A 19419-nucleotide genomic window follows, 5' to 3' on the forward strand; every position below is an offset into this window, starting at 1 on the left:
TGCCTTCTATGTGCCAGGCACAGTTCTAGGTTCTGAAGATACAAATACAAAGAATGAAATCGTCCCCTATAATGAATTTCTATCTAATATATGCAAGGTAATTAGGAAATGGGGGGAGGGGTTATAGCAGGTGAGGGAGATCAGGAAAGGCTTAATATAGAAAAAGTAGCACTCAATCTGTCAGTTGAAAGAAGTTGATTCCAAGAGGCAGAGATGAAGAAAAAAGACATTCTAGGCATGGGAGGACAGCTTGTGCAAAGACACAAAGACACAGAGAGGGTTGGAAGATAGAGTATGTGAAAGGAGGCAATTAATAGGTTGGAACCAGATTGTGAAGGGCTTTAAAAACCAAACAGAGAAATTTTAGTCATTTATCTTCAGTTTTCTCATCATTATATATATATATATATATATATATATATATATATATATATATGTGTGTGTGTGTGTTTATATATTATATATATATGGAGAGAGAGAGAGTGTAAATTGGATGATGTTGGAGTTTCTTTTCACTTCTAAAATGATGATTGCTACCCTGCATGTATGCAGCCTGATATGTGTGCTATTGAGATGGGTAAGTAGTGTGAGTGGAATTAATCACACATAAGATATACTTTACTTTTCAAATTTGTCTGGCATCCTAGGATTCAGAAAAAATTTTTTTCAGAAAAATCTTGGTTGTTTAGAATGGTATCCTTTGGAAAGTTTAGGTAGGAATGTTTATTCTAGGATAAAGTTGAAATGATAAGTCAAAGTGTTGTGATACATGGTTGAATATATACTAGGTGTTGAGGAAGGCATTACTATTTCTCAGATGTTTTGTTTTTATTTTATTTAAATTCCTGAAAAGACTGGTGCTGCTACTGGGTATGTTTTTCCTCCTATTATGATGATGTAACTTTGGGTTTAATAAATGCTTCTGAATAAATTCCATTTATGTCATTATTGAACATTAATGTTTTATTTTTGATACTTTTAAAAGTTGGATACATCAAGTAATAAAGCTAATGGTAGAATAGGGAAAAGACTAAGGTGAAGGTAGAGATCAACTTAAAATATTTTCTTAGTAGTAGTAACGCAAACTAACCACAGACCTGGAATTTGAATGGGACATTTTAAAAGGACTAAGAGGATTTTGGATTACTTTTATATTAAATTAATAGTCAGGATGTAAATTTGCTTCTCATTTTGAAGCTCAAAATATCTAATAAATGAATAATGTCTCTGATTAAAAGCAAACTTTCATTATAGTAGTGGACAGTTTAAAATCAAAAGAGAAATTGGTGCCATAGTAAAGAAAAAGTTAACAAGTAAAAAATTTACATTTTTGGTCAAGTAAAGTGAAATAATGCTTCCCTTTTTTGAGTGGCTAAAGACAGACAAAAGATGGAAAACTGAAGGTAGTCATTTAGATGGACACAGTACCAACAAAGCCCTCTGAATTGTATGGAACAAAAAGGGTTTTGTTTGTTTTTTATTTTTTTGTGTGTGTGGTTGTAGCCAGTCTGCTGTTTCTGCAAATCAGTGGGAATTCTTGTTATAGTAACTTGAGAAGGCCCCCTATATTTTATTTCCTATAGAGTAAAAATGGTACACTGAATGTACTGTGGATAAGGTTCGTTATCAAACTTGATGCAAGTGAAGTCTGCTGTTATTTTAGAATCTTTTCAAGCTGTTTGGTATTGAGTAACCTAGGTGATACTCCATTACAGCAGAGGATAGGGGCTTTTTAATATAGAGGTGTAATGTGATATCTTCCAATTTGACTGCACATTGCTGGGGTGCCTCAGTTGCAATTTACAAGCTGTTAACTTCCCTCAGGTTAATAAAGGATACCAGAAACCTCTGTGCCAAAATTTAAACTGGATTTAATTCTTCATGTGCTCTTAAGTTCATTTGTTTAAAAGCTGGCTTTCTGTGTAGCTGAATGAGTTTAGGTCTTCCTATGCTATCTGATGTCTGGTAGGCATACTGTGAAAAAAGAGAACTTTTAGTCAATATACCATTTTGTATGCATTTTAGATTTTCGGGGAGGTGATTGTTTTGGTACTAATTTTACAGTCTCTCTAATAGCTAACAGTTAGGGGCAATAAGTTTATTAAAATCACATTTTTCACATCCTTTTTGTTGATATTCATTTCATTATTTAGAATCAGAGAGAAAGGTATTGGCCCTTGGAAATAAGAAAAGGATGATGATTTATGATTATAGGCATAATGAAGAATCACTAATAACAACTCTTACTCTCATAGCATTTTAAGGCTTACAGATATTCTTCAACTAGGAGCCTGAGTTATGTAACATAAGTATTATCCCCATTTTACAGATGAGGACATAGGCTGAGAGGGTTTAAATATCTTGTACATAGTTATAGAGCTAGCTAAGCATTAGAGCTGACCCACATTTCTCCCCCTAGCTTGTCTCTCAATTAGAATTAACATGTGGATCATCAGGTTTATTTCTAAGTTGACAATCCACCTGACTATTTCAATTAGTACAGTTCACAGCCTCAAGGTACTCCACACCTTTCCCATACTCTGCTTAACTTTTTACTCTGATCACAGTATGAAATATTGTGATCTAAATTTTTTGCTGAGATAATTTTTAGATATGTGAATTCAGCTTTCTGCTCGCTGTTTGTCCATGTTTCCCCTATGGCCAAAAAAAAAAAACAACTCTAGCATAAAGGTGGTATGTCTCAATCCCCTCACTATCTTTTCCTTGTCATACTCTCTCATTGCTCTCATCCATACTCTGTACCCTGTCTTTACTAACTAATAGAGTTTTATCTGTTGATGCAGTTTCACTAAGAACATCTGAGCACAGAACTGTTGGAAATTAACCATGATACAATACAATTTTAATTTTATATTTTATCAGTTTCTCTTTGAATTAACATGAATTGGATATAAGACAAAAATCCCTGGTAGAGTATTTTAAACAACTCACCCTCCTTGGTACTGTCATGGTAAATAGTTGGAGAATAATAGTTCTTTATTGCTGCAGATTGCGACCCTAAGGAGCAAAGGCTGGCTCCCTTTTACTACCACTAATATTAAACAGTGATGCTTGGTAACACACATGATATCTTTTTTTCCCAACTTAGATACCATTGGCTCATTTCTAGATCCTTTGGTCATAACAAAATATTAACCTTTGTAATGTGGTAAGTAAATATAGATATAACAGCATCTAGACTCATTCCTATTTGTCTTATGTATCCTGAGATAAATCTTGATGGATATCTTAAGATATTGACTTTACCAATAAAGAATACATAATTATATGTTAAACAATAAAAACCTAGAAGTTTTGTTGGCCACATTCTTTCAACAGGTTTCAAGACATCTTTAGTTGTCTGTAACATTCTTTCAGCCTAGTCATTTGCTTGAGGCAGATGAGATCTAATAATGATGGCTTAATCTTGTCTACAAATTTCTTAAGCCCATCTGTGATTAATTTAAATCTGTTATCAGAAATAATAATATCTGGCAAATCCTGTGTTAAAAATAATTTCACAAGCTAATGATTGCTTCAGCAGAGGTTTATGATGGAAAATTAGCTGTCTCTATTGGGTTTTACCAAATAGGCTGGTAATCATTGCACATTTTTCCTGTCTGTTCAGTATTAGGCTACATTTTAGTTCGCTATACCTAGCTTCTAGCCAATAATTAGTTTTGTGGAATGATTCCTTCTTGTAATGCATATAGTAGTGTGGCCAAGATAATCTGAGATTCAGTTTCTGGAATAACACTTATTTCTTCATAAAAGTCATTCTTTATAGGAATTATTCCTTTGCTTTCCTCATTAGCCATCCCTTTCACATCTAGTTCAACCTATGAACTAAGGTTAATTTTATGCTTTTGTCAGAGAGAAAAGTTGGGTTACAAAAGTTTATATAAAAATTTCCATTTTGGAGAGGTGGCATAAAATAATAATTAGAAACTAATTATTTAATCCCTTAGAATTGGTGAGTCAAAGAACAGATTATAAAAATAAATAATTTTATTAAAGATAATGAAGCAGGTGGCTCAAAGGATAGGGCACTGGACTTGGAGTCAGAAAGAACTGAGTTCAGCTCTGGGTGAACCACTTAACTTTTATCTTCTTTAGATTCCTTATCTGGAAAACAAGGAAAACAATAGCACCTATCAGGATTGTTGTGAGGATGAAATGAGATAATATTTGTAAAGCATTTTGAAAACCTTAAAGAACTAATTGCTAGCTATTACTATTACTATTATCATCATTGTTATTATTATGACAGCAAACTAAAAATTTTGGGATGAAGCCAAAGCAGTCCATAGAGGAAAGTTTATATCTTTTAACACGTTTATGAACAAAAGAGAAAAAAACAAATCAATGAATTAAAACATCTAAGTAAAATAACTAGAAACCCAACAAATAAAAAATTAAGTATCAAAATAGGGGATTAAGGCAGAAAATTTAAAAATCAAAGAAGAGAATAACAAAATTGAAAACAAGAAATCATTGAATTAGTGAACAAAACTAGATGCTATTTGCAAAAATATTAAAATAACTCATTAGCTAATTCATTTTTTTAAAGGAGAGGTACCACACCACATTCTTGTATATATGTAGATGCAGACTGTTTAGCAAATTAACATTTAATATTGTTTTTCTAGGCTTGCAGATAATGGTATAGTCAATAAGCACTGAATAAATAATACCAGTAGGGCATATGTAGTAATATAATTAGGTAAATATTCTTTTATTAAGAAAAAAAGAGATGTGTGTTCAATACAAATTGTAAAGGCATATGGTTTTAAAGGCACTAATAGAACTTGACTTCTGGCATAAGGGGTGGGGGGGATTCTGTATTAAGAGGAAGAGGGATCCTGCCAGAGAAACTCGCATGAACATTGCCAAGAAGCCTGACAGAATTCTGAACAGGGAAATCCATGGCAGTCTCCTAACTGGAGAAATACCAGGATAAACAGAAGACCACCTAGCACCCTGACAGAACAATCTCCAGCCAAAGGAGAAGATCATAGGAGCACCCTAGTCAGAGACAAGTTGAGTGAATAAGCATTTATTAAGCACTTACTGTTTTCTAGTTACTGTGCCCTTTGGGAATAACTATAAAGAAAAGGCAAAAAAGCAGTTCCTACTTTCAAGGAATTCACTGTCTAGTGACAGAGACTACATGCAAACAAAATGTATATAGGATAAATTGGAGATAATAAAGACACAACCTCAAAGCCCTGGTCCAGGACTGTGAAGCAATGCTGCACTTTGAATGTAGATATGTCAAGAGAAGTGACCAAGTCAGTGACAGGAACTCACGAAAGTGATGCTAGAACCACACAGTATTTGACCACCTCATCCAAGAATGAAGAGACTGACTCAGGTATTAAGTCACAAAAAGCAACTGAGTCTGGAGCTCAGTGACTAAACAGAAGTAGATACCAAGCATTAAAGAAATAAAATAAGCCAAACATTGCTCAACAACAACAACAACAACAACAAAAAAAAAAAACTAGAGGAAGGGAATAACTCCAAAACAACTATAAAAACAGTCTTGGAGAACAAAAATGACTTGTCTACAAGGAATACAAGAGTGAAAGAAATTAATCAAAAGGTTAAAAAATAAAATTGTAAATGAAATAAGAGCTATGAAAGAAAGAAATGGGAGGAAAAGAAAAGGTTTAGAATAGAAGATAGAATATATTACCTACGTAATAGATGCCATGAAAATTAGAATGACCTAAACAGACTCCCTGAGATAATGAGGAATCTTATAATAGCACCAAAGGATTGAAAAAATAAAAGAAAATATGAGGTACTTCTTATCAAAAATCAAATGACCTGGAAAGCAAGTTAAGGAGAAATATTAAGAATCATCAGATACCCTAGACAAATCCATGCCACTCCCTCCTCCAAAGCTGGGTATCATATTTCAGAGTAATTAATAAAGACTGCCCAATATATATTGTAACTAGAAGAAAAAGTAAAAATAGAAAAATTTACCTGTTACCTCCTGAGAGAAATCCAAAAGTGAAAACTCCTAGAAATGTTTTTTTTTTAATGCTGTGAGTAGCCATAATCAAGTATATACCTATTATCCCAACTATTAGGGAAGATGAGGCTGGTGAATCTCTTGAATGTGAGAGTTCTGTACTGCAGTGGATCATGTAGATAGCATATCCATACTAAGTTCTGCTAATTGATGGGAAAGGTGGGAGGGCAGAAACCAGGTTGCCCAATGAGGAGTGAACTAGCCCAGATGAGAAATGTAGGAGAACAAAACTCCTGTGCCTATAAGATCCATGAATCACTCCTACATTTCCAGCCTGGGTGAGATAAGGGAACCAGTCTTTATTTTATTTTATTTTTTAAAGGCAGATCAAATACCAAGAAATCAATCATATGAGGTCTGGTAGCTACTACTATGAAGGAGAGAAAATCTTGGAACAGAATGTACCAAAAGGCAAAAGAAAAGGCTTACAACCAAGAATAACACAATGCCGGATATAATCCTATGGGTACAAGGTGGTGGAAATGGACCTTTAATGGAAAAGGAAACATTTAAGCATACCTGAAGATAATACCACAGCTGAGTAGAAGCTGAAATGTAAACACAGGAAGTGAAAGAAACCTAGGAAGATAAATATATTTGAGCAACTGGAATGGACTAAATGGTGATAAAGTACTTATATTATAAAAGGGGGAAAAGAAATAAATGTCGCTTCAGAATACTAAACATGTAAAGGGTCACATAGGGAATTAAGACAAAGGAATTGAGGGCAACTATGTTTTGTTTTGATCATCTTAAGACTTTCTTAATGAGAGAAAGGAAGGTAAAAGGAATATGATAAGGAAGAAAGGAGAGGGATTTACTATGTCATATAAATGGGGTATAGGAACATAACAAAATAGAAGGAATATGGGGAGCAAGCATCCCATGAACCTCATTCTCATATGAACCAGACCAAGGGAAGTTGAACATACACACTTAGGTTGTAGAAATGCATCAAATTCAATAGGAAAACAAATCAAGTGGGGAAAGGGAAAAGAGGGGTTTAAGAGGGAGGGGAATGTCAGAGAAAGTAAAAGTCTCAAGTACAACTGAACTTTGGAAGGTTAAACCTTAAAGGAAGGAATAAAAAGAAAGTATAAGAACCTTTGGGGTCAGGCTAAGGGGAAGAGAGGGTGGCCAATGGAGTGGACTCAATAGCTAGCATTTATATAGTTCTTTAAGGTTCACAAAGTAAATGCACAATATACAGGTATTGTTTACTTTTGAACAATACACATATTATATGCATTTGCATGTATTGCATTTACATATATTATCTCTTTTGATCCTCACAACAATCCTGGAATGTATGTGTTGTTATTATCCCCATTTTATAGATGAGGAAACTTAGGCTATGAGAGTTTAAGCAGCTCATGCAGGATCACATAGCTAAATGAATGTCTGAGGTGGTATTTTAACTTGTATCTTTGTATTTTCCAAGTCGAGCATTCTATCTTACAAGCCACCTAGCTGCCTTATTTCAACTACAGATCCCTGATTTTGATCACATTCCTTTTCTTTCACAAACATCTTCTCTGGAAAGATGGAGCAGTGAACGAAGAAAAGCAAAAATATGAGATGAAGGGAAGTTCACATTTAGCAGTCATAACTGTGAATGGGATGAACTCACCTATAAAGAAGGACAGCAGAATGTATTAAAAAACAGAAGTTAACAACATATTATTTAGAAGAAACAAATTTGAAATATAAAAGTTTCAAAGAGAGATAAATTAAGGTGCTGGACTAAAATATATTGTGCTTAAGGTTATAAAAGGGATATATTATTCATGATCTAAGATAAGGCAACAGTATAAATAGACAAAAGGGCAAAAGAGATAATTACATTATGTTTAAAGTCAACACAAAACATTGAAATAATTTCAGTAATCGTAAATGATAACTAAGTTTTTATTTTTAAAGTGCTTTACATATATTGTTTTATTTTAACAGTTATCTTTGCATTCCAAGGAGGAAAACTTAATTGAATTATAAGGAACAATAGACAGCAGAATATTAATGGTTAGGAACTAAAATATCTCTTTTTGAGACATAGATTAATTTGACAAAAAGTTTAATAAGTTAATTACCTGAATAGAATTTTAGAAAAGTTACGTGTGATAGATCTCTGGCAGTTACTCAATGGGAACAGAAAGGAGTACATATATTTCTCATCTTTTACTGGCACCTTTACACAAATTAACTATGGTAATTCATAAACATCTCATAAACACAGAAAAATAGAAAGAGGTGACCTGTTCTTTAGTTTCCACAATGCAATAAAATTATACTCAATGAAAAAAGACCTTTTGTAGCAGCAAGCACCCCAGCATCCCCAGGGTGGCTCCCAACACAGGTTCTTAGATCTGCTTTTCTAAAGGAAAGCAACTCAAAATGGGTTAACAAGCTTACTTTAATCAGTCAAACATATATCGTTTACCTAGTTCAGGGGAAAAAGGTCAGCACCCCAAACTTCAGAGTATACACACAGAAGTTACAAGACAGAGAAACAGATTAAGCAGACAGGCTTACAAACTGTCCAACCATTACATCCATACCAAATCACAGTTACCAGAGAGGGAAGCATCAACATCTGGATTTTCAAAGGGGGGGGGGCTCTCAATGGCTGCCCAGAGTATCTTCTGGTCAAGTGGCAGAACACTTCTCAAAGTGAGCCCCAAAGCAAAGCCTCACATCAGGGATTATATAGCCTTCTCCTGGATCAGAGAATGTAACCACCCTCTTGACCCACTACCCAATCACACAGCATCAAGGTGTGGGCATTCCTGAAAACCAAGCCTCCTGCCACAGGTTCCATGTGACCACATTCAGCCTATTAGGGGGCAGAGTATATTTTCAAATCAAGGAAAGTTCTCAGAGTCTCTTAAGCCTATCAAAGGGCCTAGGGGCAGGGAAGATCTTTAAATTTGCATTTCCATTACATCTTTGAAAAAAGAGTTTAAATTTAAATGAAGCCTAAATACTCCTAAAGAATTGGTGGTCAAAGAACAAATCATAGAAACAATAGTTAATTTTATCAGATAAAATATAGAAAATGAGAAATATATACAGACTTTTAGGATAAAGTTGAAGCAGTTCTGAAGAGAACATTTTTATGTCTAAACACTGATCAACAAAAAAGGATCAGTGAGTTGGGCATGAAATCAAAATAGTTAGAAAAAACAACAAAAAACCCATCTAAACATCAAAATAAAAATTCTAAAAGTCATTGAAAAGTTTCTCAAAATTTAAAACAAAGAAAACATTTAAATTAGTTATTAAAACTAGGATAATTTGTTATTTTTTAAAAGATAAAATGGGTAATTTGATTTTAAAAGGAGAAAAGCCACTGCCAATATCACAAAAATAATTTATAACAAATGAAAAAGAAATTTTAAAAAGTATTAGAAACCATTTTGCCCAGGGATATGCTATCAAAACTGAAAGAGAAATTTAAAAACCTATAAATTAGCACTCAAATTTGAAAAGCCACACTGAGGTTTTTTTTTTTTTATTATGTGAATAGAGGAGATAATTACAATACATATTCTTTCCCCCAAGATGTTCCCAATGCATGTATCAAAATCATATGCAATTTTTTGTAAGATGAAATAACATTGTTCAGCATGATGCTATGGAAAGAATATGTTTGAATCAGGGAGCTTGATTTCAGATGTTACTTGATGTATATTACCTGTATGGCCTTATGCAAATCACAACCTCCTTGTTCTTCCATTTTTCAATCTGTAAAATGAAGGAGTGGTAGTAGATCACTTCTGAAGTCACTCCCAGCTCTAGATCTATGATCCTATGATCTAGTGAGGTATAAGGTGTTTGTTGCTGTCATGGAGAATGTCCAGCAGAGAGTCCAATCAAAAGAGAAATATATGATAATATATATGTATATATTATAATGTTCTATTTGTTGATGAAATTGTACACATTCCCTGAAGCCTCAGAAGATTATAGAGCTTCCTAAATAAGATCATAGCCCCTCAAATGAGCTTAGCCTAAATATCCATGTAGGAAAAAACAATGGATGAAAAATTACTATTGATTAGATTATGCTTTGTAGTACAATGGTCAGTGCATAGAACTTGTTGATGGATATCTTTGTCTTACAAGTCTCTGCAAATAGTTACCTAAGTCCAGAATTGAAAAGGAGCATGTGAGTAGTTTTGACTAATGCTAAGTTTGTCCTTGGAATAAAGACCCATTTAAAAATTATTGGTCAGTAAGCATTTATTAGTAACATTATGTGATGGATAAAAAAAGTTAAGCATTAAAGATACAAAGAGAGGCAAAACTAGTTCTTGTCTTCAAGTAGCTCACATTTCTAGTGAAGGAAACATTTAAATAATTAGGTACATACATAATTTATATAGAGTTGTTGGAATTGGGAACTATGCTCTTGGCTCCCTTGGTCCTACCTTACTTGCTTTTTGGCTTCTTGTTACTCCTCCCAGTTGGTTATTGCCAGGTAATAAAAATTAAATTTAATAACTTAAAAGTCATTGTAATCCACTGGAAAAAATCACATCATACACTTTAGTGCCAAATTTAAATAATGTTTTGATTGCTCCCAGTTCTTAATAATTCCTATTACATGGATTATAAAATCATAGATTTAGAATTGGAAGGGGTCCCCTGATCTAATAGCTGGGGTAGTGGAGGTCCAAAGAATCAGATGACTTTCCCAAGATCTTACCAGCAGTAAACAGCAAAGTCATTTGAATCCAGGTCCTTGACTTTTTTGATTTCCTCTGTACCACATTTCATCTTCCTGTTTTTCTTAGGGCTGGCAATTAGAAAGCTTGAACATCAATTCAAAAAGTTAAACTTTGTTGGCTATTAATTATCCAAATTATTTCTATCCAAATTAATTAATGTCAATGCTTAAAGGATCATACTACTATTTTAAACCTTCTTTCTAAGTCCTCATCAGAATTTTTGGCATATTAATTCTTATTTTCCCTTTGACTTTTTAAAAATCTCCCCCTTTCACTCAGAGGAAGCAAAAGTTAGCATCTTTCAAATTATCACTTTTCTTTGTGGCTTTTTCTTACCTTATATGGTGGTATCAATGCTAAGAGCATTTTCATTTGTTTTGTTCTTTACATTGCCTCATTCAGTCACTTTGTTTTATTTTACAAAGAGCCTTTTATTTGACTTATACCAACAAGTGGATGGTAATCTTCAGATTTCTTATAAAAACAAGAATTTAAAGCATTAATCCTTCATAATTTTTATCTTTACCCTTTTCTATTGATATGCATCAAAGAAGCACTGATTCCATTAATGTGGGTTTTCCCTCTACCAACTCAGATCAGAAATCCTCAGTAATCAATCTTCTGGGGATGAGCCAGATATTTCTGATGACAGATATTTTCTATGGCTTAGCACATATTTAAAAACCTTGCCAGCTTCAAAGAGCCTCTCAGAGCTATTTCTCCTCTAATATAGGCACATAAACATAGGTCATCTCCTAATACAAAATAATGAAGTTAAAACTTTAGTGGTAGGTTAGTTGGATAACTTAAATCCATTTATTGAGGTGATGACTAGGTCTTAATGGTTTCAACATCTAAATTTATTGGGAGACAATTATATAACCTTAAACAAGTCTTCAGCTTTTATAGTTTTGTATGAGAGTATATGTTTATGCACATATACATGTACTACATTACATATTACTATCTGGAAACTTTAAAGATAAAGGGAAATGGAAATAGAAAAGAATGTGAGTCATAGGACTGAACCATTAATAAGAAAATCTATCAGTATTCCTCCTTGTAATGATTTAATGAAATCATTAGTAAAAAAAAATAATTCATATTGTTGGAAGACTTGATATTTGTTACAATTTCTCTACCCTACTGACTTCTGGGCTGGGTTTTTTTTGGGGGGGGGAAATTAAATACATATATCTAAGTAACAATGAAAAACACTTAAACATCTATACCTTTATTTCACTGTGTTAAATTTCAGTTCTTTCTCATTCTTGAAGGTCATATCAACAATTTAAATATATTCATTTTATTGTACTGATGGATTTTTTATTGGAAATTAAATTTCTATTTATATGCACTGTGCATTTCTTGACAAGACAAAATCTGTCATTTCTCTCTACTTCTCCAAGCATCCTTTCTTCCCTCCAAAAAAATAATGCCAAATTTAATAAGCTAATGAGGAAGGAATTTTCTGCCTCCTGTTCATTTAATAAATTTGTGGCCTAAATTTACTGCAAAATATGTCTTGTATTTCTGGCAAAATGTAGCATTTATAATTTGTAATAATTGTCATATATATGTAACCTTGTAAATTCAACTAGAACCTCACCTGTAAAATACTTGATCTCTCTGGAAGGCTATAAAATGTTTTCCTCTTAACTCTTTTGATGATTTAGTGCAATCTTCCTAGGATAAAACATATACAGTGAAAACCTATTGCAACTTTGAAAACTGTAGAAATGATGATCAATGCAATGACTATTCATGATTCCAGAGGACCAGTGATGAAACATGATATCCGATTTAGGGTACAGAATACACACACACACACACACACACACACACACACACACACACAACCATTGAAGGAATTTGTTTTGCTTGACTATGCATATTTTTTATGAGCATTTTGTCTTTTTTTTCAATGAGGGGAGGAGGTTGAAAATGAATTTCTCTTAATTTTATAAAACCATAGAAGTGGAGAAGAGTGCTGCAGATGTGGTATATTACATGTATTTTTAGATGAGGTCTTTATATATTATTACTTTGACCTAATTGTTTTACTTTGTTACAAGAGACTTCTCACCTAGTAGGGATAATTTGTAAATGTTTGCAATATAAAAATAAAACACATCAATAAAATTTTTAAAAATAGAGAAAGCCTGTGATAGTTGTTTTTCATATTCTAAGGGACTGTGATCTAGGAAAGAAGTCCAGATTCCCAGGTACTAGTCATAAAAATGCTACAAATGCTTGTATAAACTTGTTCAGTCATTTTCAGTCATGTCTGATGCTTTCTGACCCCATTTGGGGTTTTCTTGACAAAGATACTGGAGTTATTTTCCATTTCCTTCACCAGGTCATTTTACAGATGAGGAAAGCAAGGCAAAGAGGATTTAAGTGACTTGCCTAGGTTCACACAGCTACTAAGTGTCTGAGGGCAATTTTGAACTCAGGAATTTGAATTTTCCTGACTCCAGTTCTGACATTCTATCCACTGTGCCACCTAGCTGCCCTAATAAAAATAACTTAGTAGCTCTTTAACCCCTCTGTGCCTGTTTTTTTCATCTGTAAAATGGCTATAATAATACCTTTCATTGCCTGCTTCACAAGATTGTTAATTGAAACACACGACATTTTACAAGTGAAAGACAAATATTTTTAGAAGAGACAGTGAAATAAAAGGTGAGGTTGTAGTGCACACCAATGTGGAAAGTGTTCCAACATTTGCTATATCATGGACCTATTGGCAATGTGGTGAAGCCTATGAACCCTTTCTCAGAATAATGTTTTAAATGCATAAAATAAAATACATAGGATTACAAAGGAAATCGATTATACTAAAATTCAGTAATCAACATGTTAAAGAAGCAAGTTCATAGAACCCAAGTTGAGAACCCCTTGAATTGGGAAAAGTGGGAGAGAAATAGTGAGATAAGTGACCTAAGCATGATGCCAGTGGTGGGTAAGTTTTTAGTCTTTTGTTCAGCTTAGGAAATCTTACTTTATCCAATCTCATATTAGGAATACTGTTGACATAAAAAGAATTTTAGTACTGCAGCTTCTCCCCTCTCTTCCCACATCTTTAATGTCCTTAAGTAGGAATGAAAACTTCTGAGTGACCGAGTATTGTCAGTGACTGACACATCCAAAGAGAATCATTTCTTTTCCCCTTAGAATCCTATACTTTTAGGAATTATCCAAGCTGTACTTAGGGGACTGAATGCATTATAGCTATCCTATTGGCTCAAGATGCTAAAAAGTACAAACAGAAAAGTGAAAAGAGGCCCTATATAACTGGTCCTTCCAGTTTTTAACATAATAGGTAGGATTTCCAAGTATTCTTGTCTTTAATTCTTCCCTTTTTCAGACTAATTCAGAAATCAGTAACCCTGCACCAGTTTTTGGTTGACTGCTGCTTGTCTTCTTACAGTTTCTTTTTTTCCTATGGTACAAATATTTGACTGTTATTTTTTCTATAATAACTCATTCAGTTTTCTTTTTTGAAATGCATGTAAGTATGGGCACAGCTGGCATACCTACTCTTCTGGAAAAGGCTGAGGCTGTGGATTGCCTGAACTCAGGAGTTCTGAGATGCAATAGGGTTAAAGGCCACTGGATATCCACAGTAAATCTGGCACTACTACTATGAACCCCCTTGAGTAGAGGGCCACGAAGCTACCTAAAGGGGGGTAAACCAGCCTAGGTCAGAAATGGATCGGTAATGGGATCAGGCCTATGAGAGGCCACTATATTTCCAACAGGTGGGATAGGATGACCCTGTTTCTAAACAAACAAAGTGGGGAGGAGGCAGAAATTGTTTCACCATAAATTTGAGTATTTTTCCCTCACTGAAGCACTGCCACAAACTTTATAAAACACATATGGACACACTCAAACCTTTTGACCAACAAAGTATATTTTCTTTTGAGACAGTATAAAAACACATACACACAAAAATACACACAGAAGAAGACTTAAAAGATGGTTCCAAAATTGATAGTAATGTATGTGCATTTCTACTGATTGTATTCTCAAGGGAATATAAAATTGATATGCTGTGAACATTTAAAAAAAAACACCTTAATCTGGAAAATACACCCATTTTTAACTCTCTCTTAGATTATCTAGAAAATAGGTATTTGAGCATATTTTAAGTGCTACTTAATTAAAAAGCAAAGTCCTGATGCCCAAACACTAGATAGAGATCCAGTGTGTGAGAAACTAGATAAGAATAATTTGCTAAGAAATAAAAAACTCATACTGACTAAGCATGGAAAGTGATTATAATATGTTGAATTGGGGAGGATAGTAGTACCCTTTCACAACTAGTGATTTCACCTACCTGGTTGTGGTCACTTCTAATTGTTTTCTTTTTTTCTCTCCTACCCTCTCATCCATCAAGCAAGAATTTATTGGATTTGTATGTCCAGGGCATTTCAGGCTCTACCAAGATATATAAATTGGCTTCCCTGCCTAAAGGCAGGAACTTATATCCTTGTAGGTGGGAAAATGAGTGTATGTAAATATTATACAAGGCACAATATAGATAAAGACTACATAAATGACACAAAATACTGTAGGAAATGAGAAGGGAGAGATTGCTTGTGATTGAAGTAACAACAACTCACATTTCTTTAAGGCTGTCTAAACACTTTCATCACAATAACTTTGGATTATCACTCCATGTTAGCTGTTGGAGTAAGCTGAGGCTCAGGGAAGTTAAATCATGAGTTATAAAAATGGTAAGTAGTCAAGAACAACTTTCTAGTGGATGTAGCATTTGAGCTGAACCTTGAAGACTGAGGTAGGACTTAGCTATGGTACTTTGCAAAAAGCAATACTTTTTCCCCACATTATAAGATTGAAAATAGGGTAGGAAGGATAAGGATAAGAATGGAAAAAGTGGCATATGTTTAAATTCAACCAAGACCTTACTTACAGAATAAGACTTCAAAGGGAAGAAACTTTCTCCTTTCATAATTTTTACTTCCTTTGAAATAAGGAGATTACTTAATGCTGATATTTATCATAGAATCACAATACTAGAACTGTAAGCGACCTCAGAGGCCATCTAGTCTAGCTTCCTCATTTTATAATCAAAGAAACTGAGACCAAAGTACATTAAGTGACTCCCAAATCCAAAGGTAGTAATCATCAGAGATAGGTACTTTTGGATTTTAGATGCAAAATTTTCTCTTCTCTAGAGAGGGTTAAAAAGTTCATTTCATGGGAAGTTAAATATAGAGATTCCTTTGCTTTATATGATATGCAAGACATTCTGACAAAGATTCTTATCAAATTCATCATCACCCACATCAGGCAAATTTTCAGAAATACAGAAACCTTTCAATATTCTACATTGTCTTTTCCAAGTGATACATACAAGGTGAACATCCCTTCCCTCTTCCCCACATGCAAAAATCTTAGTTATGATCATCCTGTTATCTAGACTCATAGACATTTTTTACATTCATTGTGAGCCCTGAATCCCCATGCTTACTAGATTCCCAAGCTTTGCTCACCTCCCCTTTCTTGTTTTATCTTGGTTTTTATTGTTTTTATTGGAAATAGGATCTTATGTCACATTGGTCAACAGATCTTAACTGTTTCTAACCCATTGTAGCCTGACACTAGAGATTCCTAAGTTTGAAACCTTAGGATAACTGAAAAGATCAGTAATGAATTTTGTTTTAAAAAAAGATTAGAGAAATCTAACAATGATAATTCCCTTACTGTATTATTAAAGGGTCATTAGAGCACATTTTCTAGTCTGGCAGAAGTCAAGGAGACCTGCTCTTTACTGTAAAATTTTTTTTTTACCATTGTCTGAAACAGATCCCTGTGCTAGATGGACCCATTATGGTCCCTCCTAGGCATTTAACACAAAAATTAACCCCAAATGTGGTTGTAGACCAAGATGTATTACACAGATCTTTTGAAAAATGAAGAATGGAAGAGGAAAGGAAAATATCTTGTGTTTTATTAGTTTACAGAAAAAAGTAAATTTAGGGAAAGTTTAGGAATAGTTATAATTTAAATAGTGAATTGTAATTATAATTTTTTCACAACAGAATCTCAGAATTGTGTTGCTTTTTAAAATCTGCACAATTTAAAAATTTTGCACATTTGTAATTAAAACACCCTCTGCCATTCAAAAAGGGTACAAGGTAGGCCATATGTCAATATGGAAAAAAAAATAAAAATCAGGACTTTTAGAAAAATTTACTGATATTAATCTTATTATTAGATGTATTATACCCTCATAATATGATGGGAAAAAATGAACTTGGTCTCAGATTTACTTGCAGCTGTCAGAACCACAACTTTAAACTCAGGCATAAAGACTAAAAGTCCAGTATTCCCTCTACTTCCCCATACTGCCTTTCATCAAAGAGTGTGGGTTAAAGGTGTAGAGATATAAATATATTTCTTTTTAATATGTTAATAATTATGTTTGGATCCTTGCAGCATAGACACCCTTCTGAGTTTTGTCTTGTGTGGTAATGAATCTCTATTGGTTTAATGCTTGAAAAAGTGGCTTTGTTTATTCACAATGATTTTGGGTTATTTACTTATGTCACATCTAACAGACAATACACTTAGTTTCTAATGAACAAAGACATGTTTTTACAAACAAAGAGAACTGTTGAAATGTGACAGAAGGAAATTTTCCTGGCTTCACCCCAGAGTTGGAACAAGATATGTGGCTGTGTAATGTGATGAGTTTACAAGATTTTAAAAATCTGATAAGTCAAAAATTTGGTCAGATGCCATAAACCTATACTGCTATTTAATCTTGAACTCAAGCATTTTATTTCATTTGAAACACTATGATTTAAAACAGGCATTGTGACATAGAAACTTAAACTTATGCTGTATAAAGGGTTCACTGTTTTGGAGCTTATCCCTACTATGACGTTTGTAGTTTCTAGATGGAATGGGATATTTTATAACATTAACCCACAATTTCGAAAGAACTTGACTTGTTAGGGTCTTTTTGTATTTTAAAAAACATTTTAAGTAAAAAAAACTAAACTTCTTGAGGTTTTCACAACACAGGGTCCCTCATTCAGGAGAATAGTTCATAACATATAACAGCTCTTATAGCCAAATCACCTCCCCCCCACCATTTATATTCTTAAAATGTGTGTCAACATGAATAATAGAAAAGGTTTAGAAATTCCTAAAATCTCATGTTATTATACCTCTTCCCCTGTTCCCAGATTCATGGAAATTATAAGCAGTAAGCAAATTCCTATTGCAATCCAACCCGTCCGCCATCTCTTTCTCCTGTGGAACCAACAGAAGTACTTATACATTTTGTTCTCCATGCAGATAGAATATATGTATAGTATTAAAATTAAATTTGGTATTTACATGAAATCAAGGTAATTGGAAATAGCAGGAACTTGAGAATTGCATAAGGTTTTATATAGAATTTTGGATTTAAATGTTCTATGCTTTCAAATAAAGTTGAAAGTGATGTAACATTATATCTTTTTCTTCTTTGGAAAGTATCATTAGAAAAACATAAGTAGAATGTGAATAAACCAAAAATGACACTTTTTAGTAATAATATTTTCCCCTTCTTCCTGTTCTCTCTCTACCTGATACAGAATGTGATAAATTGAGGAGAGATGGTTATCGAAGCTCTCAGTACTACTCTCAGGGCCCAACTTTCTCTAAATCCAGCTTGGCCTGTGACACCTATAAAGATGAAGATGAAGAAAGTGATCAGAAGGTAAAGTCACAAACTAAGTGAATATCTCAAGGACATTACCTGATCTTAAATTTGACTGTGTACTTATAACTATTTACAAAACAATCTAAGGTAATAAAAAGAGGCCTGATTTTCAAGTAAGACAATGTGGGTTCAAATCCTTGCTTCTTCAATTTACTAAATCTTACCTAAGTAAATTATTTCCCATCTGTGTGCCTTCATTTTTCCAACTTGCAAAATGATGATTCTCTATCATTCTTTCCACATTTAAATCTCATGATCCTAAATAGTTCATGTACTTCATACTGATTAAGGATAAAGATTAGACTAGTCTATGGCATAGAGTAACAGTGTGGTCCAACTGCTTTAAGTTTGGGGTTTGCTTTCTTTGTGGTTTCTATTCTGATAATATCCTTGGGGTAATCATACATATTTACTCATAAGGTAAGTAAAAAAAGTTTCTTTTTAAGGCTGGATGAAGACTAAATTATGAAGGGTTGTAGGGAAGTTGCCTTATTCAAAATGTTTTATGTTTAAAATAGTATTTAATAATCCACTAATTACCCAAACAAAAGTTTGATTAATTTTCTGTGGTTTTAGTCACAGTTTAAAATCAGTTTTAGGCTTTAAGGGGGCTATGGCCAAAGTGATTTTGCTATAGATATAAATATAAAGGTTTTTGGGTTGAGTCTATTGATATCAGAAATGTACTATTTTTTACACCCAAATAATTAAAACCAGTTAAATATGCTTACTAGTAACTTGTTTTTGTTTACTTTTCAATACTGTTGTTAAATGTCCAGTTTTATGTTTTGATGTGTCATTTTGCTTGAAGGATTTTCTTTGCTCTTGATATTTTATAAATGGATTGGATATAATAATAACCAATCGCATTAGGTTGTATAATATATTAAGACTTCATACAC

The 19419-nt window shown here is 33.4% G+C and overlaps 1 protein-coding gene and 1 long non-coding RNA gene across 10 annotated transcripts in view; one reads left to right on the plus strand and one right to left on the minus strand.

The window, feature by feature from the left end:
- NHSL1 (NHS like 1) overlaps positions 1-19419 on the plus strand; it is a 294193-nt gene that overhangs the window by 234161 nt on the left and 40613 nt on the right. For all 9 annotated transcript variants that reach the window (XM_069077255.1, XM_069077256.1, XM_069077257.1 and 6 more), the window contains one exon: positions 18390-18514. In XM_069077255.1, coding sequence (XP_068933356.1) covers positions 18390-18514 — 125 coding nt within the window. The remainder of the gene's footprint in view (positions 1-18389; positions 18515-19419) is intronic.
- LOC138153080 (uncharacterized) lies at positions 3988-13179 on the minus strand. Its single transcript, XR_011166284.1, has 2 exons — positions 5995-13179; positions 3988-4125 (listed from the first exon to the last, which is right to left on the minus strand). It is a non-coding gene; the product is annotated as an uncharacterized lncRNA (long non-coding RNA).

This window comes from Petaurus breviceps, unplaced genomic scaffold (genome assembly GCF_028583685.1).
Source record: "Petaurus breviceps papuanus isolate PSGF00001 unplaced genomic scaffold, PetGlider_PUasm1.0 90977, whole genome shotgun sequence".
Taxonomy (NCBI): Eukaryota; Metazoa; Chordata; class Mammalia; order Diprotodontia; family Petauridae; genus Petaurus; species Petaurus breviceps.